Source organism: Mobula hypostoma, chromosome 5, assembly GCF_963921235.1.
Source record: "Mobula hypostoma chromosome 5, sMobHyp1.1, whole genome shotgun sequence".
In the NCBI taxonomy this organism is placed as follows: domain Eukaryota; kingdom Metazoa; phylum Chordata; class Chondrichthyes; order Myliobatiformes; family Myliobatidae; genus Mobula; species Mobula hypostoma.
Genome location: NC_086101.1, coordinates 8,531,592 through 8,558,245, shown reverse-complemented (window position 1 = coordinate 8,558,245; position 26,654 = coordinate 8,531,592). Strand labels below are relative to the sequence as shown.

The following is a 26,654-nucleotide window of genomic DNA, read 5'->3' as shown; positions in this document are numbered from 1 at the left end:
ATTAGCTATATTTAAAGTGGAGGCTGATGGGTTCTTGATTAGTCAGGGTGTCAAAGGTTACAGGGAGAAGGCAGGAGAATGGGGTTTGAGAGGGATAATAAATCAGCCATGATAGAATGGTAGAGCAGTCTCGTTGGGCCTAATGGCCAAATTTTGCTCCCATGCCTTATGGACATGAATAAAATCAGCTATCGCCTGTAATCTGCATAATGATTTCTGTGAATAACATGACCTATAGTGTGACAACAGACCAAGTTATCAGAAGATTGACGCAGATAAGAGGACAATGGGGGAACATTCAAAATGCTAATAAGAGAGAGACGAGAGGGATTAACGAAAAGGAGACACAGTTCCGAGTATTGTCAGAGACCGGTTGCTTTCAACCTGAACTGTTTGAAGTTTGATGGACAGGCGATACCCCAGCAGGGGGATAAAAGGAAGAGGCTAAAGCAAGACACCACGACACCACGAGGTAACGAGACCCTGGAAGCGGTGTGCCCCCACAAGTTGGTGGGAGTTTTTTTGGAGGTCTGGTTGCGGGACCAGCCATAGATGCACAGGGTGGAAAGATATGGTCAGGCGGGAACCTGGTGTGTGTGTCCGCCCTTGCCTGGGTGCCGGGTTCACCGCAGAAGAATGATCGTATCTGGAATGGAGGGGTCACAGTCGGTGACCTCAGAAGACATTACAAAGTGCTCGCCCGAAAGCTAACTGCAAGGAATAACGAAGGTCTGTTTGGAATCCAATTTGCATATTCATTCACTCTCTCTCCCTCCCCAACGGCGCAGCAGCGATTACTGCGAACTGAACTAAATTGAACTGAACTCTGTGTCACTTGAGACTGATCATTTTACCCCTAGACTGCGATAGAGCTTGATTGATTCGTATCATCCTAGTTCTGTGTACATGTGTGTTTTATCATTGCTAACCCGTTGCATTTATATCCTTATGACTAGAGTACTGTGTTGCTTAGTTCTTTAATAAAACTTTCTTAGTTCCAGTAATCCAGACTCCAACTAAGTGGTCCATTTCTGCTGGTTTGGCAACCCAGTTACGGGCTACGTAACAATAGGAACAGCACACAAGACAAACTTTTCATTGTACATGTGACAGTAATAAACCAACACCAATATCACCCCCTCCTGTTCATCTCTCAGTCCCTCCCACCTCTTTACATCGGCCATTCCCCTCTATGCTCCCAGTCGGACGCGGGATTTTGATCCGAAATGTCAAACCCACAGCTACAGCTCGACTGGGTAAGTTCTTCCAGCTGTTTTCTCGTTGGTTGGAAATTAATGCATCTCTTTAACCTTGTGCCGGGCCTTGTGCAACTCTGGATCCGGCCAGCCTCAGGTGCAGGTAACAGCACTAGGCCGTAGACATCGGTATGCTCCGCCCAGTGTCCCTGCAGGGGCTTAGTGACCCCCGCGTTACACACCCACCCTCACCCCGTGGTCTGGACTTCATCCCTCGCCCTGATTTAACAGTCAGCAAACTTGATTTTTGAAGTGGGGGAAAGGGGGGTAAAGGGGGGAATGTGTTGGTGGGTGGGAGAATTTTGGGGGTGGGTTCTGTTGAGAACGTGATGGGGATGGGGGAATAAAATAGGTTTATGCGCATAGGATTTGTGAGAGGGCTGTGGGTGTGTTTAAGGTTTAACAATGGATGTGTTGAGAGAGGAAGACCAGAGAATGGGAGGAAATACATTGGACGGGCCGAGCGTCCTAATTCCACTCCTATAGGGCTTGTACTGACTTGCTGGGCTGAAGGGCCTGTTCCCATGCTGAGCACACAATCTCTTCCCTGCCGAGCTGCCTCCCTCCCCTCCCCCATACCCCCCACAGGACCAATGACGCAAGGAGGCTTCGGGGGAAACACCGGGAAACCACGCTCTCACACCATGAAGGCCCCGAAGAAAGTCCTCTGCTCCTGGCGCTGCACAGAGGCTGGCTGGCTGACGGTCACGAAGAGCCTGTCCGTGGGGTGGAGGTAGAAGAGGCCGCCCTGGCTGATGGTGGCGTGCCAGTCCCCGCGGCCGCCGCAGGCAGACTTGGTGGCGGTGAGCAGCGCGATGGGCTCCGGGTAGGTGTCACTCCACCTGTAGATGTTGTGGACCAGCACGACGCCTGCCCCCTGCGTACCCCACTCCTCGCACGCCAGGTAGAAGGCCACCTGTGAGTAGACATAGTAGAGCCCCTGGCGGGGGATGTGCAGCTGGCCGTCGGCATAGACCATGTTCGTGTACGCCGTCCCCTTGCTGAAGTCCCAGCGCAGCGCCTGCAGGCCAGGAGTCGTCACCTCGCTCTGGTTCCCTCCGCCCGAACAACCTGTAATGAGAGCCGGAGGTGAGTTCCGACTCTGCGCTCGATGGGGTGGTCACTAGGAAACCGGGAGCTGCAACGGGGGCTTGCTTTCCCGGAAGCGCGGGAGGCTGAGGACCAACGATCGCGAGCCCAAGAGATACCGGAAAATCCGGAGCAACACACACAAAATGCTGGAGGAACTCAGCAGGTCAGGGATTCCCAGCACCTCGCGCCCTCTTCTCATTGCTAACATCAGGGACAGGAGCCTGAAGACCCACACTCAACATTTCAGCAACGACTTCTTCCCCTCTGCCATCAGAGTTCTGAATGGACACGGAACCCAAGAACACGTCCTCTGTATTTCTTTCTGAGTGGCTAGGGTGCCTAAAACTTTACACAGCACTGTGTTCGGCAATGTGGGCTGGAGAGCGAGTTTCTGAATCTGAAAGGATATTGGGAATGATTCCGGCGGAGTGTCGCGGGAGGGGTGTGGGACTGGTGGCAGAGAAGGATACAGACTCACCCAGCCCTGACATACCAGGCAAGGTCACTTGATTCCAAACAATTGGCTCATTGATCATGAGAGAATGTTTCTCTGGTGCTTCCTGATCTCTCTCATCTCCTCCTTTTCCCAACCCTCTCCCTGCCCCCTTCCCACTCTCTGTCCACAATAGAGACCCATATCAGAATCAAGTTTATCATCAGTCACATACTGTATATATGCATATGTATATAGCACCATAGCTATATACATGTGCATAAGACTACTACACAGTACATATACACTTACAACTTACAGTTGTTATTACTATGAATTGCAGTGTACTGCTGCCACAAAAGAACAAATTTTACTGCAGATGCCAATGATATTAAATCTGATTCTGATCGTGGAAGGAGGAGGGACACCATGGGGAGGTGATAGTCTGGTGATCAACTGTATCCGCCATATACATTCACATGCATTAGAAATATGCGGTGGAGTGTTAGTCAGGGTGCAACATGCAACAACAAAAAAAATTATAAAGTATTATATACAGTAAAGACAAAGTTAGAAGTTAAAGAACAGATATAGAGTAAAGTGTACACAAATACCAGCAATATAGAACGGAAACAGCTTTACAAAAAGTGATATTAAGTGCTACAGTGTGCAGTAACTGGGACAGAGCGCGCAGATAGAGGAGGTGGGTGGGGGGGGGGTCTAACTAGATTGGTTGATCAGATTAACTGCCTGGGGGAAGAAACTTTTAAAATGGCACAGAGTCTCCTGTTTCTAAAACCCTACAGCTCTTTCGAGAATGGGGCTTTTGGAAAAGGCAGTTTGCGGGGTCGGAAGAGGGCGCGATCGTGAGAGATGCGGACTCACTGGGCAGCAAGCATCTTTCCCCGCAGGGCCGAAATGTCTAATACTGGACGTCGTGCATTTAAGGTGAGAGGGGGATGGAAAGATTAATGGCTATGTGAGGGATAAGTTGAGTGTGTGTGTGTGTGTGTGTGTGTGTGTGTGTGTGTGTGTTTTTTCTTACACAGAGTGGTGTACGCCTGCGATGGGCTGCAGGAGCTGGTAGCAGATCAAGGGCACATAGCCAGAAAATCTACCCAACTTTGTCCAAACTGTCCTTCGAGTGCATACACTCTAATCCAGGCAGCATCCAAGTGGCCTCTTGTGCACCCTCTCTGAGGCAAGGCCTCCGCATCCTTCCTGCAATGCGCGACCAGAACTGAATGCGATTCTCCGGATGCGGCCTAACGTAAGCTGTAACCCTCCGCCTCCAGTTAAAGGCCCCTTAAACACCACTATCGTATCTGCCTCCACCACCGCTCCACACACCCACCCCTCTGCGTGTACACAAGAACTTACCCCACACATCTTCTGACGACGCATTGCGCAGTATGTTTCGATGTATGTGAAATAAATCTGAAACTGAATCCTTTAAACTTTCAGCCCTCCCCACCTTAAATGCATATCTTCCGGTGTTCCACATTTCTATTCCGGGGGAGGTGACCGGAGACTTATTTTAAATTTCGCTGTCCATGGGGTTTTCTGTGACGGACGCTGCACTGGGTAGAGTTTTGTGCAGAGAAGGAGCCCAGGCCTCAGGGAGCGGTTGCATTGCGGAATGTCCATCTCCGGCCCTGGCAAATGAGGACCCTGGTTGACAACTGGCACTGGGAAGTCCTTCTAATTCCAGCCAGCAGGGGGCAGACCGAGGCCACCCCATATTCCAGTGCCTGCCGGCTCTCATGTCTCCAGAGAGCACTCAGCACTTTTAACCTTGCCAGTCGTTAACTATCTCTGCTTCCTCTCGCACCTCTTGAGTTTTCAATCCTAAGGAAAGTTCTCCTCTCATCTTCCCTCTTTCCCCAACACAGTGGCCATTCCGGTCTTTGAACTCTCACCCTCTCCTGGGGCCCCACCCTCTTAATGGCAGACATCTACCAATCACCACTGCCCCAGGAAGGTAACACCTATCAAAGATGCCCACCATCCACGCCACTCCACCTTCTTGCAGCTACCAGATGTCTCACACCACCAGTTTCAAGAACAGCTACATCCCTTCAACTGATGAAGGATCTCAGCCAGAAATCTCGACTATTTCTTTCCCTCCATAGATTCTTTCTTGAAAACATTGTGTATAATTTCTTTTCTTTTTCCCTCGTGGATATTGTGTCTCTAATGCTGCTACAAGGACGTTTTACATTTCATCTGTGCATCAAGGTTTTTGTTCATTTGACAATAAACCCCTTTTATGACATGACTTTAATGTCAGTAAATCACCTTTGCCCTTGTGATCAAAGTCAGTTGGAAGCAGAGTCTTTGACCGTCCTTAAGGCAAAGGGAGATACCCAACACCCCAGCCCATCAACCAGCACAAAACTCCTCCCACCAACCCATCTCCGTGCAGACCAGCCCATCCATTACCCAATTCCTGCACCAGGCATATCATGGTTCAATTCTGTCAATATTAACCCTCTCTGGAAGTGGTGGAATTTAGTGTGCCTTAGAATGTAGTCTAGTGTAATTTGGAGCTTAGTCCAATACATCACAGCACCTCCCTCCCCGCCATAGGTCGTATCTACAAGAGGCCTCAAGAATACAACAACCCCATCTTCCGAGCCAACCCACCTTCTCGCAATGACTAGGTTCAGGAACAGCTACAGTACTTCCCTTCATCCATTTGATTCTTGAACCAGCTGGCACAACCCCCAAATTACTATCTCAGTATAAACAACAGTAATTATCTATCTATTTCCCATCACCGCACTGTAAACACTTCAAACCACTTTTTGCAATACCGTTCAACATTGTAAATACACCCCGGTATTTATGTATATTTCATTCCATATCAGCACTTCAATCTCTGTGTATATTTTTCTATACAATTCTTTATAATTGTTGAATATTGTCTTTTTTCTTGCAAGTCACACCTTGACCAACAGCAAGTTCCTCACACATGGCAAATAGAGTCAATCCTTCACCATAGAGTCATGGAAGAGTACAGCACAGAAACTGGCCCTCTGGCCCTTCAGCCCATCTAGACTGTATCAAGCCATTTAAAATTCTTAGTCCCGTTGATCTGCACCTGGACCATAGCCTTCCTTACCCCTCCTGTCCATGTACCCATCCAAACTTCTCTTCAGCTTTGACATTGATCATCTTACACTAAGGTGGTCTTTCTTTATTCTAATTGTGTTCTTTCTTGTAAAAGTTACATATAATTTTTGTTTAGTTGTTGCTTTTTCTTGTGAATATCGTGTCTCTGACTGCTGGGCCTGTGATGCTGCTGCAAGCAAGGAATTCATTGTGTGCCCATGCAGACAGATACTTGTATATATGACTTGTTCAAATGGTTCAATTTAATATCAGAGCACACAGCCTGAAATTCTTACTCTTCACAGACATCCACAGAACAAGGAACCTCAAAGACCGAATGGTGGAAATAGCAGGACCCCTCCCTCTCTCTGACATCGATTTTGACCATCTTTTTCCTCCAGCACGCACCCCAACTTCATTTGCACTTTCAGGCACTGACTGATCTACTGAGTGTTCTCGATACCCGATCTGTGTGTGTTACTCAGGATTTCCAGCAGCTGCAGAATCTTTCGTGTCCCAATACCCCTTGCCTTTTTTTTTTAATTTCATTACAAATTTGGTCTCCATAGTCCTGAGCAAGAGTGAGGTGGGATGGGGAGGGGACGAGACCCCCTTGGAACCCACCCCAGCAGATGGGAAATGTTCTGGTGGGCTGCAAGCAGAAGAAAGGCACAAACCTGTGAGATGAGCTGCCGGCTTCTCGATGAGATCTCCTCCTGGTGTGTCTATGATCCGTATTGGGCTTCTGGGGAACTCTGTAGGGAAAGTACAAAGTTCATTCAACGAGGGGCAAGTCGATACTGGGTACAATAAACCAGTGACCTGCTCAGCCACAGGGCAGCACAGAAGCATAGGGGCAGGCACAACACCTTACAGGGACAGTGATCGCCAAATGCGGTTCAAAACCTGTCATTGTCTGTAAGGAGACTGTATGTTCTATCATGACAACCTCGGCTTCCTCTGGGTGTTTCAGGTTCCTCCCACAGTCTAAGGTTGTAGGGATCAAGGTTAGTGCACTGTGGGCATACTATGTTGGCACAGGAAGTGTGGCATCACCCGTGGCTGCCCCCAGCACATCCCTGTACTGTGTTGGTTGCTGATGCAAACAACATTTACTGTATAGTTCAATCTTTACTTCCTGAGGAAGCTAAGGAAATTTGGCCTGTCCCCTAAAACCCTCACTATTTTTTTATAGATGAACTGTAGAAAGCATTCTTCTAGGGTGCATCACAACCTGGTATGGAAGTTATCCTGTCCAAGACTGGAAGAAGCTGCAGAAGATCGTGAACACGGCGCAGCACATCACACAAACCAATCTTCCGTCCGTGGACTCACTTTACACCGCACGCTGTCGGAGCAGTGCTGCCAGGATAATCAAGGACACGACCCATCCAGCCAACACACTTTTCGTCCCTCTTCCCTCCGGGAGAAGGCTCAGGAGCTTGAAGACTCGTACGGCCAGATTTGGGAACAGCTTCTTTCCAACTGTGATAAGACTGCTGAACGGATCCTGACCCGGATCTGGACCGTACCCTCCGAATATCGGGACCTGCATCTCGGTTTTTTTGCACTACCTTACTTTCCCTTTTCTATTTATGATTTATAATTTAAATTTTTAATATTTACTATTGATTTGTACTCTAGGGAGCACGAAGAGCAGGATCAAATATCGCTGTGATGATTTACGCTCTAGTATCAATTGTTCGGTGACAATAAAGTATAAAGTAAAAGTAAGTCAAGTAAAGTTTCAATGCACATGTGACAATTAAAGCTAATCAGTCTCAAAGAATTCGAGGTGACCTTATGGAAGCAGGCAGGAACATTACTAAATGGCGTGCAGTAGAACCCAGCAGGTCAGGCAGCATCTGTGGTGTCAGAGACACAGTCAATGTTTCAGGGTGAGACCCTTCACTTGGACTAAAATGGACAGCTCAAATGAAGGGTCTCGACCAAAACACTGGCTGTCCACTTCCCTCCAGCGGTTTGCGTGTTTCGTCGGATTCCAGCGTCGGCAGTCTCTCGCAGCTCGAAGATTATTATTGTCACAGGAGAAAGATTTAGTCTGTGTGCGATCCAGGCAGATCGTTCCATTTGTAAGTACATCAAGGGAGCAAAGGCCAACACCAAATGCAGAATTCTCACAGAGAGTGTGCTGAGCAGGCAGACAACACACACACACACAGAAAATGCTGGAGCAACTCAGCAGGCCAGGAAAAAAGACAGTCGACATGTCGGGCCAAAACGCTCGGGCAGGACTGGAGAAAAAAAAAGATGAAGAGCAGATTTGAAAAGTGGGGGAAGGGGAGAGAGAAGCACAGGGTGATAGGTGAAACTTGAAGGGGGAGGGATGAAGTAAAGAGCTATGAAGTTGATTGGTGAAAGAGACAGAAGGCCACGGAAGAAAAAAAAGGGAGGAGGAAGACCAGAGGCAACTGGGGGGCAAACATATAAGGTGAGGGAGGGGAAAGGGGATGGGGAATGGTGAAGGGGGGGCATTACGGGAACTCTGAGTAATCAATGTTCATGCCATCAGGTTGGAGGTTACCCCTACAGAATATAGGGTGTTGTTCCCCCAGCTTAAGTGTGGCCTTATCCCAACAGCGGGGATGCCAGTGGAGTGAAGGGCAGAGTGAAGGCTGGTCCGCATTTCCCCTCAGGGGAGGGGCGAGTGCTGGGGGGGGGGGGCGCGGTCCACAGAGGCCTGGGGTGAAGAAAGGCTATCAAAGCCTGCAGTGTGATCTTGATCAGCAGGGTAAGTGGGGTGGAAAATGGCGGCAGCAATTTAACACAGTCAAGTGCGAGGTGTCGCACTTTGGGCGCGCAGACCAGGCCTGGGCTCACACAGTGAACAGGAGGCGCTGAAGAGCGTAGGGGACCAACCCAATCTGTGAAAGGTGAGGTACTTAAGGGAAATCTGGGGGCGGGGGGGGGGGTTCTTCACTCAGAGGGTAAAACGAGCACATCACACTCAACAAACTTACAGCTGACGGTAAACTGTGCGTGACTGGATCCACACCCTACACCCACTCCGACTGTCTCTCACGCTCGGTCACACACACACACACACCCTCATGCACACGGATATACACTCACTCACACCCTACACCCACTCTGACTGTCTCTCACGCTCGGTCACACACACACACACCCTCATGCACACGGATATACACTCACTCACACACACACACACACAAAGGAACACACACCCTCATGCACACGGATATACACTCACTCACACCCTACACCCACGCCGACTGTCTCTCACGCTCGGTCACACACACACACACACACACACACACACACACACACACACAGGAACACACACACCCTCATGCACACGGATATACACTCACTCACACACACACACGAGCAGAGACACTGCACACGCGCAGTTTCACACTACTATATGGCACACGCAAACACTTCTCACACTCTCAGACACACACACACACGCTCTTACACCCTGACACACTTAACATTAATACTGCGATAGACAGAAGCACATTCTCTCTCCCTCTCCCCCACTATGGCCACCTCTTCTTTTGCAAGCTTGTTCCATTCACCCATCACATTCCATGTGGAAAAACTCGTGCCTTGGATCCCCTTGTCATCTTCCCCAATTTAAAACCGTGCCCTCTATTTTTGGACTTCTCTACCCTGGGACAAAGACAGTTGCCATCCATTTTACCCCTGGACCTCATCATTTTTAAGACCTCTTTAAGGTCACCCCTCAGCCTCCTTCCCTCCAGGAAAAAAAAACCTATCCTATCCATTCCCTCCTTGTAACTCAGTCTCTCCATTTCCCACAAAATCCTTGTGAATCCTTGCTGCATCCTCTCTAGATTTGTGACATCACTGTAAGAAATAAATTACTGAAGCAAATGAATAAAGAAATCTTGTTGCTTGGTATTGCGTAGGACAATGGGGGAACCTTTTCCGAGAGCCAGAAGGGAGAAGGAGCAGGTTGGCATGCTTCATCAGTCAGGGCATTGACTACGGTTAGAACAGAAAAGCAAGCAAGTGGTGCTGAGGCTCTATAAGGCATTGGACAAACCACACCTGGAGTACTGACAGCAGTTTTGGGCCCCTTATCTCAGAAAAGATGCGCTGACAATGGAGAGGGTCCAGAGGAGGCACACAAGAATGATTCAAGGAATGAAAGGGTTAACGTAGGAGGAGCATTTGATGGCTGTAGGCCTGTACTCACTGGAGTTTAAGCGAATGTCAGTGGATCTCAATGAAACCTATCGAATATTGAAAGGTCTAGATAGAGTGGATGTGGAGAAGACGTTTCCTATCGTGGAGGAGTCTAGGATCAGAGGGTGCATCCTCAGAATGGAAGACAGATATCGATGAGGCTACCTCAGTAAATATACCCAAGACAAAGTTGGATAGATTTTTGCATAGTTGGGGAATGAAGGGTTATGGGGAAAAGGTGGACATGAGTCCATGGCCAGATCAGCCGTGATCGTATTGAATGGCGGAGGAGGCTCGACAGGCCAAATGGCCGACTCCTGACAAAGGGTCTCGGCCCGAAATGTTGACTGTACTACTTCCTATAGATGCTGCCTGGCCTGCTGCGTTCCACCAGTATTTTGTGTGCGTAGCCTACTCCTGCTCCTATTTCTTTTGTTCTTGTGTAATTTAGAACAGAAATGAGGAAAATTTTCTTTAGCCAGAGGTTGGTGAATCTGTGGAATTAATTGTTACAGATGGCTGTGCAGGCTAAATCACTGGGTATATTTAAGGCAGAGGTTGTTAGATTTCTGATTATTCATGCCAAATGTCAAATTGCAGGAAAATGGAGTTGAGAGGGATAATAAATCAGCCACGATGGAATAGCAGTGCAGACGCAATGGGCCCAAATAGTCCAGTTCTGCTCCCATGTCTTACAGCCTTATGACCTTCCCGCCCAACAAACACCCATGTGACCAATTCACCTACAAACGTGGAATGTGGGAGGAAACCAGAGCACGTGGAGGAAACCTCCATGGTCATGGGGAGAAGGTAGAAACTCCTTACAGACAGTGGTGTGAATTGAACCCAGGTCGCTGGCACTAAAATCGTGTTACACTACACCCTATGCAACCACGTGGTGCAGTTATACAAGGCTGTGTTTGTGGTCAGGCCTAGGAAAGATGGCATTAAGCTGCCAGGCATGCAGAGATTTACCAAGGCGTTGCCAGAGTGGAAACTGTGTTGTGGAAAGACATGGAACAGATTGGGACTTTATTCATGGGACCATAGGAAAACAAAGGGCGATCTTTTAGAAGTTTAAAAAACTTTGAGGGCTTTAGATAAGTGAATGCACAGTCTTTGCCCCAGAGTTGGGAAAAAAAGAGAGCAGTATGAAAGTGCAATTACAAAGAAAGCACGACTGTACCTCTACTTGCTTAGACGTTTGCGAAGATTTGTCATAATATCTAAAACTTTGACAAACTACAATTGACGTATGCTGCCTGGAATGGAAACCACCAATGCCCTTGAACAGAAAAGCCTACAAAAAGTAGTGGATATGGACCAGCCCAACATGGGTAAACTCCTCCTCACCACTGAGCACATCTATACCTACCACCCAGGCCAAGTTCTTTTCTCGCTGCTGCCATCGGGAAGCCTCAGGACTCACGTCACTAGGTTCAGGGGCAGTGATTAACCCACCTTGAACCGGAGGGGATAACTTCTCTCAACTCCACTCGCCCCATCACTGATCTTTTCCCACAACCTATGGACTCACTTTCAAGGTTCAAGGACTCTTCATCTCATGTTCTCAATATCTACTTCTTATTTACTTAGTATTATTATTATTCATTTTATTCTTCTTTTTGTATTTGCGCAGTTTGTTGTCTTTTGCATGTTGGTTGTTTGCCCTGTTGATTGAGGTCTTTCATCGGTTTTATAGTAAACACAAAGTAACCTGCAGATGCTGGGGTCAAAGCAACACTCACAACACGCTGGAGGAACTCAGCAGGTCTGGCAGCATCCGCGGAAACGATGAGTTGACGTTTCGGGCCGGAACCCTTCGTCAGGACTGAAGAGGGAAGTGGCAGAGGCCCTATAAAGAAGGTGGGGGGAGGGTGGGAAGGAGAAGGCTAGTAGGTTCCAGGTGAAAAACCAGTAAGGGGAAAGATAAAGGGGTGGGGGAGGGGAAGCAGGGAGGAGATAGGCAGGAAAGGTGAAGGAGGAATAGGGGAAAACACAATGGGTAGTAGAAGGAGGCAGAACCATGAGGGAGGTGATAGGCAGCTGGGGAGGGGGCAGAGCGAAATAGGGATAGGGGAAGGGAGGGGGAGGGAATTACCGGAAGTTGGAGAATTCAATGTTCATACCAAGGGGCTGGAGACTACCTAGATGGTATATGAGGTGTTGCTCCTCCAGCCTGAGTTTAGCCTCATCATGGCAGTAGAGGAGGCCATGTATGGACAGATCTGAATGGGACTGGGAAGCAGAGTTGAAGTGGGTGCCCCTTCCCTCTACAATTCTGACAAAGGGTTCCGGCCCGAAACGTCGACTCATCGTTTCCACGGATGCTGCCCGACCTGCTGAGTTCCTCCAGCGTGTTTGTGAGTGTCAGTTTTATTGTGTTTCATGCATTTACCGTGAATGCCTGCAAGAAAATGAATCTCAGGGTTGTATGTGGTACCTTACATGCACTTTGATGATAAACTTACTTTGAGCTTTGAGACAGGTTTACAGTGATCGGAGGAAAGTATAGGGAGGGTGTCAAAGGTAGTGTTTTTTTTTAAAAACACAGAGTTGTAAACTCATGGAACGCCCCTCCAGTGGGGTGGTAGAGACAGATACATTAGGGGCTTCTTAGATAGGCACGTGGATGGTAGAAAATGGAGTGCTATATGGGAGAACAGGGTTAGACTGATTTTGGATCAGTCTAACAATATTGTAGGCCAAAGAGCCTGTACTGTGCTGTAATCTTCTAAGTTCTACAGGCAAGGAGTTCAAAACACTGACAACAATGTGCTTTGTTCCACCCCAACATCTTATCAGGATGGACGGTGAGAGTAACAGGGAACGTAGGCAACTCCCTTCGTCACTGCCAGGGACTGTTCTCACCACAGGAAGCCCTGTGTTATCAGCGGCGTGGGTGACAAGTGTGTTCGGCGCCACAAATCCCTGCCCTGGCTTCTGTCTGCCGTTTGTGACCCTGTGGTAACCCCGCCTGCGGCAAACATGAGCTTACCGTGACTGCAGTTTGCGGGCCTCAGTGCTGGGAAGTGGAAGCACTGTGAGAGAGGGAGAAAAACAGTTAAAAATCTTCATCGGCAATGAAACTGAACTGCAGCCACCATTCCGCCCGTATCCCAGCCCCGAGCAAAGATGTTTCACTTTTAAACCGGCAACTTTGCAATTAATGACCCGGTAAACGGTGTCATCTAACTCTGGAGAGGCATTGTTTTTTTTCTTTCACGATAAGATATAAAAAATATAGCTTTACATTGAAAAATCGAAAAAGACAGCGAAATGCGTCTTTTGCGTCAACATCCACAAATTGAGGATGTACTGGGGGCTGCCTGCAGGTGTCACTGTGCTTCCAATAGCATTCCCACAACTTACTAACTCCAACCAAACATTGGACTCTGGGAGTAAAATGAAGCACCCAGAGAAAACACATAGAATTAGGAGCAGGAGTCGGCTATCTGGCCCATTGAACCTGCTCCTCCATTCAATAAGATCATGGCTGATCTGGCCATGGACTCACCTCCACCTACCTGCCTTTGCCCCCATGACCCTAATTCCCCTACTATGCAAAAATCTATCCAAACTTCTCTTAAATATATTTACTGAGGTAGCCTCCGCTGCTTCATTGGGCAGAGAATTCCACAGATTCACCACTCTTTGGACGAAACAGTTCCCCATCTCCACCTAAATCTACTCCCCTGAATCTTGAGGCTATGTCCCCTAGTTCTAGTCTCACCTACAAGTGGAAACAACTTTCCTGCCTCTGTCTTGTCCATCTGTTTCATAATTTTATATGTCTTTATAAGATCTCCTCTCATTCTTCTGAATTCCAGTGAGTACAGTCCCAGGTGACTCAATCTCTCCTCAAAGTCTAACCCCCTCATCTCTGGAATCCACCTGGTGACTCCTTCGAGACAGCAGCACGAACTAAGCCTTAATCCTACAGCTAGCAATGTAATGTGTTCCTATGTTACCATGCTACTGTATGTTTTAATATATTAAACGAAGGTTGATGCCAAAATGTTCCTTCTCCTTCACACTTTCTCAGTGTGTTTATGTAGCACTGAGGTCATAGGGACTGATTCGAAGTGAGATAAGCTGGAGGAAGGAGGGAGAGGGGAGATCAGTGGGATGTCCATGGATGAAAATGGTCAGTTGATGTTCTGGGTCGAGACCCTCTATCAAGGGGAGATAGCCAGTATTGAAAGATGAAGGGGAAGAGATGGATCAAGAGCTGGCAGGCAATGGGAGAGGACATCAGCAGATGGAGGAGGGGGAAGTAGAGGCTGGGAGGTGATAGGCTGAGGTGACAAAAGGTCGCAGATGATGGAATCTGATCTTAAAAAGTAAGACTATTTGAGGGATTAACCCTGAATTATCCAGTTTATGGAAACCTGCCCTGCCCCCTGTCATTTTCACTCTTCTTCTGATCTACCCATCTCATCCAACACCCACCAAGTACCCAGCTCTCCCCCAATCTCCCTGTTGCTTTCCCCTCCTTCACCCACTCCATCTGCCCATCACCCAATGCTTCACTTGTACATTAGGTTGGACTCTTGACTTTATCGTCAACCCCGTTATGATCCTGCACCTTAATGTTTACCAACACTGCACTTTCTCTGTTGCTGTTACACCTTATGCTGCATTCTTATCATTTTGTTCCATTGCATTCTGTAATGAATTGATCCATTTTATTTTTATTTAGAGATACAGGCCCTTCCAGACCTACAAGCCCATACCACTCAGTTACACCTATGCCACCAATTAACCTACTAACTCTCACGTCTTTGGAATGTGGGAGGAAACCAGGGCATCTGGAGGAGAACATACTAATTCCTTACAGACTGCGGCAGAATTGAATCCGGGTTGCTGGCACTCTAATCAAAACGTTCAAATTTCAAAGTAAAATTCATTATCAGAGTACGTACACGTCACCACATACAACGCCGAGAGCTTTTTTTCCCTGCGGGCATTCTTAGCAAATCTATAGAATAGTAACTGTAAACAGAATCAATGAACAAACTGCACAAAAGCAAATATAAATAAACAACGAGCATGAAAGAACAAGATAAAGAGTCCTTAAAGTGAGACTATTGGTCGCGGGATACACTAAGTGTTACATGTCGCCCAATAGTGTTTTGTATGAACAGTCTGCAAGACAAGCTTTACTCTAAATCTCAGTAACTGTGACAATAATAAACCAATTCCAATTTCAGACTCCCATTCCCCCCTCTCCCACTCTTCCCATCTGCCTTCCACACCTTCTGCATTTGACTCCACACTTCACCTTCCTCTCCTGTTGGATTCCATCTCTGCCGCCAATCGTAATACACCCTAACCTACCTGATCTCGTCTTCCAAGTCAAACCCTCGATTCCCAGCAACGTCCCTGTGCAGACAGGAGATTCTGCAGATGCTGCAAATCCAGAGTAACACATACAAACTGCTGGAGGAGATCAGCAGGCTCAGGCAGCATCATTGGAGGGGAATAAATAGTCGATGTTCGGGGCCAAGACCCGTCATCATGACTAGGAAGACAGAGAAAGAGGATGGGGAAGAGGGAAGGAGTACAAACAGGTAGGTGATAGGTGAGACCAGGTGTGGGCAAAGGTTGGTGCATGGGGAAGTAGGGGGTGAAGTGAGAACTGGGGAGCCTTGCTGAGTTCTGCATATTACCTCTCTTCACTCTATAACCATATGCCTTGTATAATTGATATCCTGCCTGTTTCTGTCCATGCCTCTGCTGTGAGTTTTTCGTTGTACCTTTACCCTACATTTCTGCACATGACAATAAATTTGACTTGAGGTATAACAGGTACATAGGCCATTCAGCCCACTGAGTGGGCACAGACCCCAGACTAACCTATTTTATTTCAAACACAAGAGGTTCTGTAGATGCAAACAACACAGACAACACATGCTGAAAGAGAGGAATAAACAGTTGATAAACAGAAGAAATTCTGCAGATGCTGGAAATTCAGAGCAACAGATGCAAAATGCTGGAGGATCTCAGCAGGACATGAAACATCAATGGAGGGGAATAAACAGTCCACGTCTGGGGCTGAGACCTTTCTTCAGGACTGGAAAGGAAGGGGGAAGACCCCAGAAGAAAAAGGTGGGGAGAGGGGAAGGAGTCCAGCTGGAACCAGGTGGGTGGGACAGGTAAAGGGCTGATCGGAGAGGGGAGTGGACCGTGGGAGAAAGGGAAGGGGGAGGGGACCAGAGGGAGGTGCTCACCAGGTGAGCAGAAGAAGAAGCAGAAGAGGATAAAGGTCAAGAACTAGTAAAGGAGTGAAGGGGGAGGAAGGAGGGGTTGGCAACAACACAGATCAGACAGCATCTATGAAGGGGAACATAGAGTTCGTGACATGACCCTTGATCAGGAGTCCCCAGGCCCTTCCTGCCCTGCAAGATTATCCCACTCGTCTACTCCTCTGCACGGTAGGTGCTACTTAGCAGTACTGGTGCATGTTGGGTAGTGCGTCGCTTTACAGTAAAAAAACTGCGATGACAGACTGCCGCTGGTATCTTTAAGGAGTTTGTACTCTCTTCCTGTGATTGCAGGGGTTCCTCCAGATGCTCTGATTTCCTCCAGCACTCCAAGGACATACGGGTTAGTGAGTTGTGGGGTTTGATTTGAAGCAAACAAAGCATTTCATTTCATTTTACACATGATATATAAATGCATGCTTCAGGGTACGTGTGACAATTAAAACTAATCCTTAATTTATCGAGCAACCTGCAGATTTTTGGGGCAGAGGGGAAAATCAAGGAGAGCGTGCAAACTCCATACCGACAGCAGTGGGGATCAGGATGGAAGCTGCGTCTCTGAGCCAGGCAGCAAGTCTACCCACTACGCCATCTTGGCACGCTGTCCAAGAGAGCCCTACAAAAAGGCAGTAATTCTCACCTTCCACATCTGCTCTATTCTTGCTCAACATCTCTGAGGACACTTCTACTCGGTGCAATTCGACCAGTATTCCCTACAGTTTGGTTAAAATCCGGGCCAGAGAAACCGCACTTTCTCTGAGCAGTGGAGTGGAACCACTGGCTTCGGTTAATGAAACAGAACCTAGCTTCCCTGACCAGTTCAGATCTGATGTCAGAGGGGTCTGGAGCTGTGCAGGGCGATCTCTGATTTTACAGAAGGCCATGGGTCCCAGCAATGCACCGCTTTTCATTGAACATAGAACATAGAAGAGTACTGCACAGGAATAGGCCATTTTGGCCCACAATGCTGTGCCAAAACAGCTAAAAACAAAACAAAAACACCCAACACTAATCCCTCCTACCTGCTCCATGTCCTTATCCTTCCATTTTCCTTACCTAGCCAAACATCTCCTAAAAACCTCCAATATACTTGCCTCTACCACCACACCAGGCAGTGAATTCCAGGCATTGATAACTCTCTCTCACATCCCCTTTGAACCTGCCCTTTGGTATTAGAGAGTTCAATCCTGGGAAACAGACACTCTCTATCCACTCTATCTATGCCTCTCATAATCTTGTAAACCTCTATCAGATCTCCCCTCAGCCTGAAGCACTCTGGAGGAAACAACACAAGTTTATCCAACCACTCATGATCAAACCATTATGGGAATTATACATAGGCCTCCAAATAGTTATCAAGATGTGGGACTGAGATTGCAAAGGGAGCTGGAAAAGGCATGTAATAAAGCCAGACACAATTATAATGGGGACTTCAATATGCAAGGGGATGGGGAAAATCAGGTTGGTGTCAGATCGCAAGAGAGGAAATTTGTTGAATGCCTACGAGATGGCTTTTTAGAGCAGCTTGTGCTTGAGCCTATAAGGAGAAAGGTCATCTTAGATTGGGTGTTGTGTAATAACCCAGATCTTGTTAAGGAGCTTATAAAGTTGCTACATAACACTTGACTTTTGAACTCAGTGCCCCAACTAATAAAAACAAGCATTTCATAAGCCTTCTTAACCACCCTGTCGACCTGTGTAGCCACTTTCAAGAAGCTATGAACTTGGAGCCAAAGATCTCCCTGTTAACATTACATTGTTAAGGATCTCTGCTGTTAACAGGGTAATGTCTCCTTGCATTTGCCCTACCAAGGTGCTACACCTCACTTTTACCTGGGTTACCCCATCTGCCATTTCTCAGCCCATATCGCACTGTATAGTTTGCCATTCTTCTACACAATCCACAACTCCACCAGTCTTGGCATCATCTGCAAACTTACTAACCCACTCATCTACATTTTCATTCAGGTCATTTAGACACATCGCAAACAGATGTCCCAGCGCAGATCCCTGCAGAACACCATTAATTACAGACCTGCAGCTCAAATAAGACCCTTCGACCAATACCCACTGTCTTTGGTGCACAAGCCATATGTGAAACCAAGCAGCCAATTCACCATGGATACCATGCACCTTAATCTTCTGGATTAGCCTCCCTAAATCCATCAAATGCCTTACTAAAATCCATGTAGACAACATACACTGCCCTACCCTCATCAATCTCTCTCATCACATTGTCAAAAAAACTCAATCAAGTTGGTGAGGCACGACCCGCCACGCACAAAGCCATGCGGGCTCTCCCTAATTTGGCTAGGAATTCCCAAATGCACATATATCCCATCCTTAAGAATTTTCTCCAGCAATTTCCCTACAACTGATGGGAGATTCACTGCTCAATAACTCCCAGGGTTTTCCCTTGCTCCCTTCTTAAATAGAGGTACAACATCAGCCACTTGCTACTCCTCTGGGACCTCGCCTCCAGCCAGAGAGGACACAAAGATACTACTCAAGGTCTCAGGACATAGGAGCTGATTGTGGACTACAGAAGGAATGGAGACAGGCTAACCCCTAATGACATCAACAGATCTGCAGTTGAGAGGGTGAACAGCTTTAAGTTCCTCAGCATAAACATCACTGAGGATCTCACGTGGTTTGTACTTGCTGGGTGTGTGGTGAAAATGATACATCAATGCCTCTTTCACCTCAGACCATTGAAGTAGTTTGGTATGGGCCCCCAAATCCCAACAACTTTCTACAGGGGCACAATTGAGAGCATCCTGACTGGCTGCATCTCTGCCTGGTATGGGAACTACACTTCCCTCAATCGCAGGACTCTGCAGAGAGTGGTGTGGACAACCCAGCGCATCTGTAGATGTGAACTTCCCACTATTCAGGACATTTACCAAGGCAGGTGTGTAAAAAGGGTCTGAAGGATCACTGGGGACGTGGGTTAGCCCAACCACAAACTGTTCCAGCTGCTACCATCTGGGAAACAGTACCACAGCATAAAAGCCAGGAGCAATAGGCTCCAGGACAGATGCGAGAGAGTTCCCCTGTGGCTGTCCCCCTTAACAATAAGTACTCCTGTTTGAGTACTGTTGGGAGGGGGGATGACCTACCTGGGGGATGCAACAGTGGTCGCGCCTCTGGCACAGAGTCTGGTCCTGTGGCTCAGAAGGGTAGGGGAAGGAAGAGGATGGCAGCAGTGATAGGGGACTCTATGGTTAGGTGGTCAGACAGGCAATTCTGTGGATGCAGGAAAGAAACATGGATGGTAGTTTGCCTCCCAGGTGCCAGGGTCTGGGATGTTTCTGATCGCATCCATGATATCTTGAAGTGGGAAAGTGAGCAACCAGAGGTCATGGTACATTATTGTACCAATGACATAGGTAGGAAAAGGGAGGAGGTCCTGAAAACAGACTACTGGGAGTTAGGGCAGAAGTTGAGAAGCAGGACCTCAAAGATAGTAATCTCGGGAATACTGCCTGTGCCAAGCGACAGTGAGTATAGGAATAGAGTGAGGTGGAGGACAAATGCGTGGCTGAGGGATTCGAGCAGGGGAGCAGGGGAGCAGGGATTCAGATTTCTGGATCACTGGGGCCTCTTTTGGGGCAGGCATGACCTGTACAATAAGGATGGGTTGCACTTGAATCCAAGGGGGACCAATATCCTGGTGGGGAGGTTTGCAAAAGCTACTGGGGAGAGTTTAAACTAGGATTGCTGGGGAGTGGGAACCAAACTGATGAGACGGAGGAAGAGGTGGTTGGCTCACAAATAGAGAAAGCTTAGAGACAGTGCGAGAGGGAGGAAAGGCAGGTGATAGATAAGGGATGCGCTCAGACTGATGGTTTGAGATGTGTCTATTTTACTACCCAATAGTAACAGGGACATTGAGGAGCAGATAGGGAGACTGATTCGGCAACAGTGCAATAATAACAGGGTGTCATAGTTGGGGATTGCAATTTCCCCAATATTGATAGGCATCTCCTTAGAGCAAGGGGTTTAGATGGGATGGAGTTTGCTAGGTGTGTTCAGGAAGGTTTTCTGACAATATGCAGACAATCCTACAAAAGGAGAGGCTGTACTTCATCTGCTATTGGGAAATGAACCTGGTCAGGTATCAGGTCTCTCAGTGGGAAAATATTTTGGAGATTCTATCTCCTTCACCATAGCATTGGAGAGGGATAGGAGCAGACAAGTCAGGAAAACATTTAATTGGAGTAAGGGGAAATATGAAGCCATCAGGCCAGATCTTGGAAGCATAAATTGGGAGATGTTTTCAAAGAAATGTATGGCAGAAATGTGGCAAATGTTCAGGGGATATTTGCGGGGTGTTCTACATAGGTATGTTCCAATGAGACAGGGAAAGGATGGTAGGACAGGAACCAGGATGTACAAAGGCTGTAGAAAATCTAGTCAAGAAGAAAAGAAAAGCTTACAAGAAGGTTCAAAACACTCGGTAATGATACAGATCTAGAAAATAATAAGGCTAGCAGGAAGGAGCTTAAGAATAAAATCAGGAGAGCCAGAAGGGGCCATGAGAAGGCCGTGGCGAGCAAGATTAAGGAAAAACCCAAGGCGTTCTACAAGTATGTGAAGAGCAAGAGGATAAGTTGTGAGAGAATAGGATCAATCAAGTGTGACAGTGGAAAAGTGTGTATGGAACCGAAGGAGATAGCGGAGGTGCTTAATAAATACTTTGCTTCAGTATTCACTATGGAAAAGGACCTTGGCAATGGTAAGGATGACTTACAGCAGACTGAAATGCTTGAGCATACAGACATTAAGAAAGAGGATGTGCTGGAGCTTTTGGAAAACATCAAGTTGAATAAGTCGCCGGGACCGGATGAGATGTATCCCAGGCTACTGTGGGAGGCGAGGGGGGAGATTGCTGAGCTTCTGACAATGATCTTTGCATCACCAATAGGGACGGGAGAAGTTCTGGAGGATTAGAGGGTTGCAGATGTTGTTTCCTTATTCAAGAAAGGGAGTAGAGATAGCCCAGGAAATTATAGACCAGCAAGCCTTACCTCAATGGTTGGTAAGTTGATGGAGAAGATCCTCAGAGGGAGGATTTATGAACATTTGGAGAGGCATAATATGATTAGGAATAGTCAGCATGGTTTTGTGAAAGGCAGGTCCTGCCTTACGAGCCTGATTGAATTTTTTTGAGGATGTGACTGAACACATTGATGAAGGTAGAGCAGTAGATGAAGTGTATATGGATTTCAGCAAGGCATTTGATAAGGTTCCCCATGCGAGCCATTCAAACAATAAGGAGGCATGGGATCTAAGGGGATCTTGCTTTGTGGATCCAGAATTGACTTGACAACGGAAGGCAAAGAACGGGTCATATTCTGCATGGAGGTTGGTGACCAGTGGATCAGTTCTGGGACACCTTCTTTTCATGATTTTTAAAAAATAACCTGGATGAGGAAGTGGAGGGATGGGTTAGTAAATTTGCTAATGACATAAAGGTTGGGGGTGTTGTGGATAGTGTGGAGGGCTGTCAAAGTTTACATATTCTGTTGTACATGCTATTTATTACAAATTACTATAAATTGCACATTGCACATTTAGACGGAAATGAAACGTAAAGATTTTCACTCCATATATAAAGGATGTGAGAAATAAATTCAATTCAATTCAATCTCATCTTTTGCCTCCTTCAATATCCTGGGGTAAATCTGATCAACCCATGGTTTTACCCACCTTAATACTCATTAGGTGGCCCAACACTTCCTTCACCTTGACTGATAAACTCCCCAATATATTTCTACACTCAGTACTGATCTCCTGGTCCTCCATATCTTTTTCCTTGGCAAATACTGAAACCAAGTACATATTAAGTACCTCACTCACATTCTCTGCATCCAAGCTAATGCTCCCACTTCATTCATGAGTGGTTTCACCCTCTCCCTAGTTATCCTCTTACTCTTGATGTAGATATGGAACGCCCTGGGATTCCCCTTAATCCTACCTGCCAAGGACTTTTTATGGCCCCTGCTGCCTTTCCTGATTCTCTTCTTTAGACTTGGCTTCCTTATAAAACTATAAGGCATAGGAGCAGAATTCGGTCATCTGGCCCATCAAGTCTGCTCTTCCATTCAATCATGGCTGATCCATTTTTATCTCCTCAACCCCATTTCCCCAGCCTTTTCCCTGTAACTTTTGATGCCATGTCCAAACAGGAACCTATCAATCTCTGCCTTAAATACACCCAACGACCTGGCCTCCACAGCTGTATGTGGCAACAAATTCCACAAATTCACCACCCTCTGGCGAAAGAAATTTCTCCGCATCTCTGTTTTGAAAGGCGCCCCTCTATCCTGAGGCTGTGCCCTCTTGTCCTAGACTCTCCCACCATGGGAAACATCCTTTCCATATCTACTCTGTCTAGGCCTTCCAACATTCGAAAGGTTTCAATCAGATCCCCCCTCATCAAACATTCGAAAGGTTTCAATCAGATCCCCCCTCATCCTTCTGAATTCCAGCGAGTACAGACACAGAGCCATCAAACGTTCCTTGTATGATAACCCTTTCATTCCTGGAATCATCCTTGTGAACCTCCTCTGGACCCTCTCCAATACTAACACATCTCTTCTAAGATGAGGGGCCCAAAACTGTTCACAATTCTCAAGGTGAGGCCTCACCAGTGCCTTATAAAGCCTCAGCATCACATCCCTGCTCTTGTACTCTAGACCTCGTAAAATGAATGCTAAAACTGCATTTACCTTTTTCACCACCGACTCAACCTGCAAGTTAACCTTTAGGGTTCTGCACAAGGACTCCCAAGTCCCTTTGCACCTGAGGTTTTTGGAATTTCTCTCTGTTTAGAAAATAGTCCGCACATTTATTTGCATGACCATGCATTTTCCAACACTGTATTGCATTTGCCACTCTCTTGCCCGTTCTTCTAATCTGTCTAAGTCCTTCTGCATCCTACCTGTTTCCTCAACACAACCTGCCCGTCTACCAGTCTTCTTATCATCTGAAAACTTGGCAACAAAGCCATCTATTTCACCATCTAAATCATTTATATGCAGCATAAAGAGAAGTGGTCCCAACACCCACCCCTGCGCAACTCCACTAGTCACTGGCAGCCAGCCAGACAAGGATCTTTTTATTCCCACCCGCTGCCTTGCAATCAGCCAATGCTCTAACCATTTTAGTAACTGATACTCCTGATGGGCTTCTTTTGATCATTGTATACTTTTCCTTTTTCTCCTTGACTAAATTTATCACCTATCTGGACATCCAAGGTTCTCTTTTCCCTGTCCTTCCCTCTAACAGGAACATACCTTTCCTGGAGTCTGTTCAATTGATCTTTAAATACCCTGCACGTATCTGATCTAAGGAACTGGTGGCAGACCTGAGGAGAGCTAAGGTACCGGTGACCCCTGTTTCCATCCAGGGGGTCAGGGTGGACATGGTGGAGGATCACAAAAACCTGGGGATACGAATTGACAATAAACTGGACTGGTCTAAGAACACTGAGGCTGTCTACAAGAAGGGTCAGAGCTGTCTCTATTTCCTGAGGAGACTGAGGTCCTTTAACATCTGCCGGGCGATGCTGAGGATGTTCCATGAGTCTGTGAAAGCCAGTGCTATCATGTTTGCTGTTGTGTGCTGGGGCAGCAGGCTGAGGGTAGCAGACACCAACAGAATCAACAAACTCATTCGTAAGGCCAGTGATGTTGTAGGGATGGAACTGGACTCTCTCACGGTGGTGTCTGAAAAGAGGATGCTGTCTAAGTTGCATGCCATCTTGGTCAATGTCTCCCATCCACTACATAATGTACTGGGTGGGCACAGGAGTACATTCAGCCAGAGACTCATTCCACCGAGATGCAGCACAGAGCGTCAAAGGAAGTCATTCCTGCCTATGGCCATCAAACTTTACAACTCCTCCCTTGGAGGGTCAGACACCCTGAGCCGATAGGCTGGTCCTGGATTTATTTCATAATTTACTGGCATAATTTATATACTACTATTTAACTATTTATGATTCTATTACTATTTATTATTTATGGTGCAACTGTAATGAAAACCAGTTTCCCCTGGGATCAATAAAGTATGACTATGATTATGTGGACTTGCACACTTAACTCTTCTTAGTTCCTGCCTAATACATTACCCATGTAATTTGCCCTTATCTGATTCCAAACTCTCCCACAAGGACCATACCTACCCTAATGTCTTGAACCTTAAGGAGTTGTGACCACATTTCCCTAATCTAATTACATGTCCGTTCCTCGATGTCCCATTAGCTATTAGGAGGTCTGCAGTGCAATCTCATCAGTGTGATTACACTCAGTCCTGAGCTGTACCCAAATATACTCAGTGTCTGACCCCCTCCCCCATTATGTCTCCACTGAGTACAGCTGTGATATTGTCCCAGATTAGCAATGCAACTCACCCCCGTCTTCTACCTCCTCCTCCAGTTTTTCCAAAACTTCAGAAACCTGCTACATTCCTGCCCCTCTCTCAACTAAGTTTCAGTAATGGCTACAACATCGTAGTTCCCTGTATTGATCCACGCTGCAAGTACATCGCCCTCACCCATAATACTCCTGGCATTAAAATATGCACACTTCAAACTATCCGACCCGTCATACCTGTTGTTCCGATTTTGCCTTTCAGCACCTTCCCCGATGTTTACCTGCTGGTCCGATCCTTTCCTTACTGACCTGAGGCTCCGGTTTCCCAGCCCCCTGCAAAACTAGTTTAAACCCTCCCGAGTAAACTCCTGACTGATAACTCAAACTTCAGCAAACTTCGCGGCCGCGTGGTGTGGAGGGGTGTAATAAGAGTTTCTTAGGAACAGGAACGTACAGATAATGGGGGTGGGGGGGGGGGAGAGAATTGGAGCCTGTATAGCGGAAGGGATTCGCTTAATTAGGCGTTTAATTAGTTCGACAGGCATGTGCGACGGAATATCTTGCATGGCAGAGGGAGCCGGGGGGCGGAGGGACTGTCTCTGCAGGAATGCTCCGCAGCTCAGTTCCGTCTCGGCATCGTACCACTCGCCCCAGGCGACAGCGCCGCGCCCTTACCTGGAGTCCGAGCCTGCGGAAATACAAGCCCAGCGCAAGGTTGGAACAGACCAGCAGGACGGTGAGCAGCGCCGAGTACCACAGGAGGCTTCGATCTACGATCCGTGTTCCGGCCATCAGCTCTGGGGCGTTCTCCTCCACCAGCGCCTGCCCGCGCAATTATACCTCCCCATGCGCTCGGTGCTTTCCCCGAGAAATTTTATTGTTTTTAAACGTGTTTTTTTTAAGAAGGAAATAAAGCAGGCGCAGCTGCAAATATCGAAGAGTCCTCTGGGAAACTGGGAATGTGGATTGGGGACGAGAGGGGAAATTTGAGCGGCTTTTAACTGTAAACAGTGTAGTTTTCCCCCACATCCCGACTTCTGCTGTGACAGCGCGAGTCTCGGGGGGTCGTGAGGTCTCCCTGGTTTCTTTCATAAGAACAAGTTTATTACAAGTACTGCAGCCTATGACAAATATTGAAAGGCTTAAGTTGAATGATGTGTAGAGGACGTTTCCCATAGTGGGGGAGCCCAGAACTGAGAGGCACAGTCTCAGGAGAAAGCGGATGAGAAGGAATTTCTTTAGCCAGAGGGTGGTGAATCTGTAGAATTCATTCCCACAGGCAGCTGCGGACGTCAGGTCATTAAAGCAGAGGTTGATTAGTGAGGACGTCAAACGTTACGGGGAGAAGATAAGAGAATGGGATGGATAGTAAATCAGACATGATAGACAGACTTGATGGGCCGAATGGCTAATCTTGCTCTTATGGTCTCCAAGAAATCACCCAAAATAACGGCAGATAGATTAAAACATTCCCTCCCTGATTCCGGATGTATCCAGGATGAGTTATCAGTCAGGAGTGGAATTTATTATTTGAGAGTCAGCGCCTGGCTGCTTAAAATTGCTTAAGTATTTAAATCACGACAACAGTGTTTAGCCAGAGAGTGGTGAATTTGTTGCCTCAGGTGGCTGTGGAGGCCAAGTCTTCCTGTATATTTACGGCAGAGGTTGATAGATTCTTGATTGGTCAGGGCATGAAGGGTTATAGAACATAGAATAGTACAGAACAGTACAGGCCCTTCAGCCCACAATGTTGTGCTGACCCTCAAACCCTGCCTCACATATAAGCCCCCACCTTAGATTCCTCCATATACCTGTCTAGTAGTCTCTTAAACTTCACTAGTGTATCTGCCTCCACCACTGACTCAGGCAGTGCATTCCACGCACCAACCACTCTCTGAGTAAAAACCTTTCTCTA

General features: G+C 47.2%; 1 protein-coding gene across 1 annotated transcript; it reads right to left on the bottom strand.

Annotated features, from left to right (window-relative positions):
* Positions 1-974: 974 nt before the first annotated feature.
* On the bottom strand, positions 975-25,605 carry LOC134346553 (tumor necrosis factor ligand superfamily member 15-like). Its single transcript, XM_063047972.1, has 4 exons — positions 25,415-25,605; positions 13,091-13,133; positions 6,573-6,650; positions 975-2,327 (listed from the first exon to the last, which is right to left on the bottom strand). The coding sequence occupies exons 1-4, from the start codon at positions 25,529-25,531 to the stop codon at positions 1,894-1,896; spliced, it is 672 nt and encodes a 223-aa protein (XP_062904042.1). The 5' UTR covers positions 25,532-25,605; the 3' UTR covers positions 975-1,893.
* Between the last annotated feature and the right edge of the window lie 1,049 nt (positions 25,606-26,654).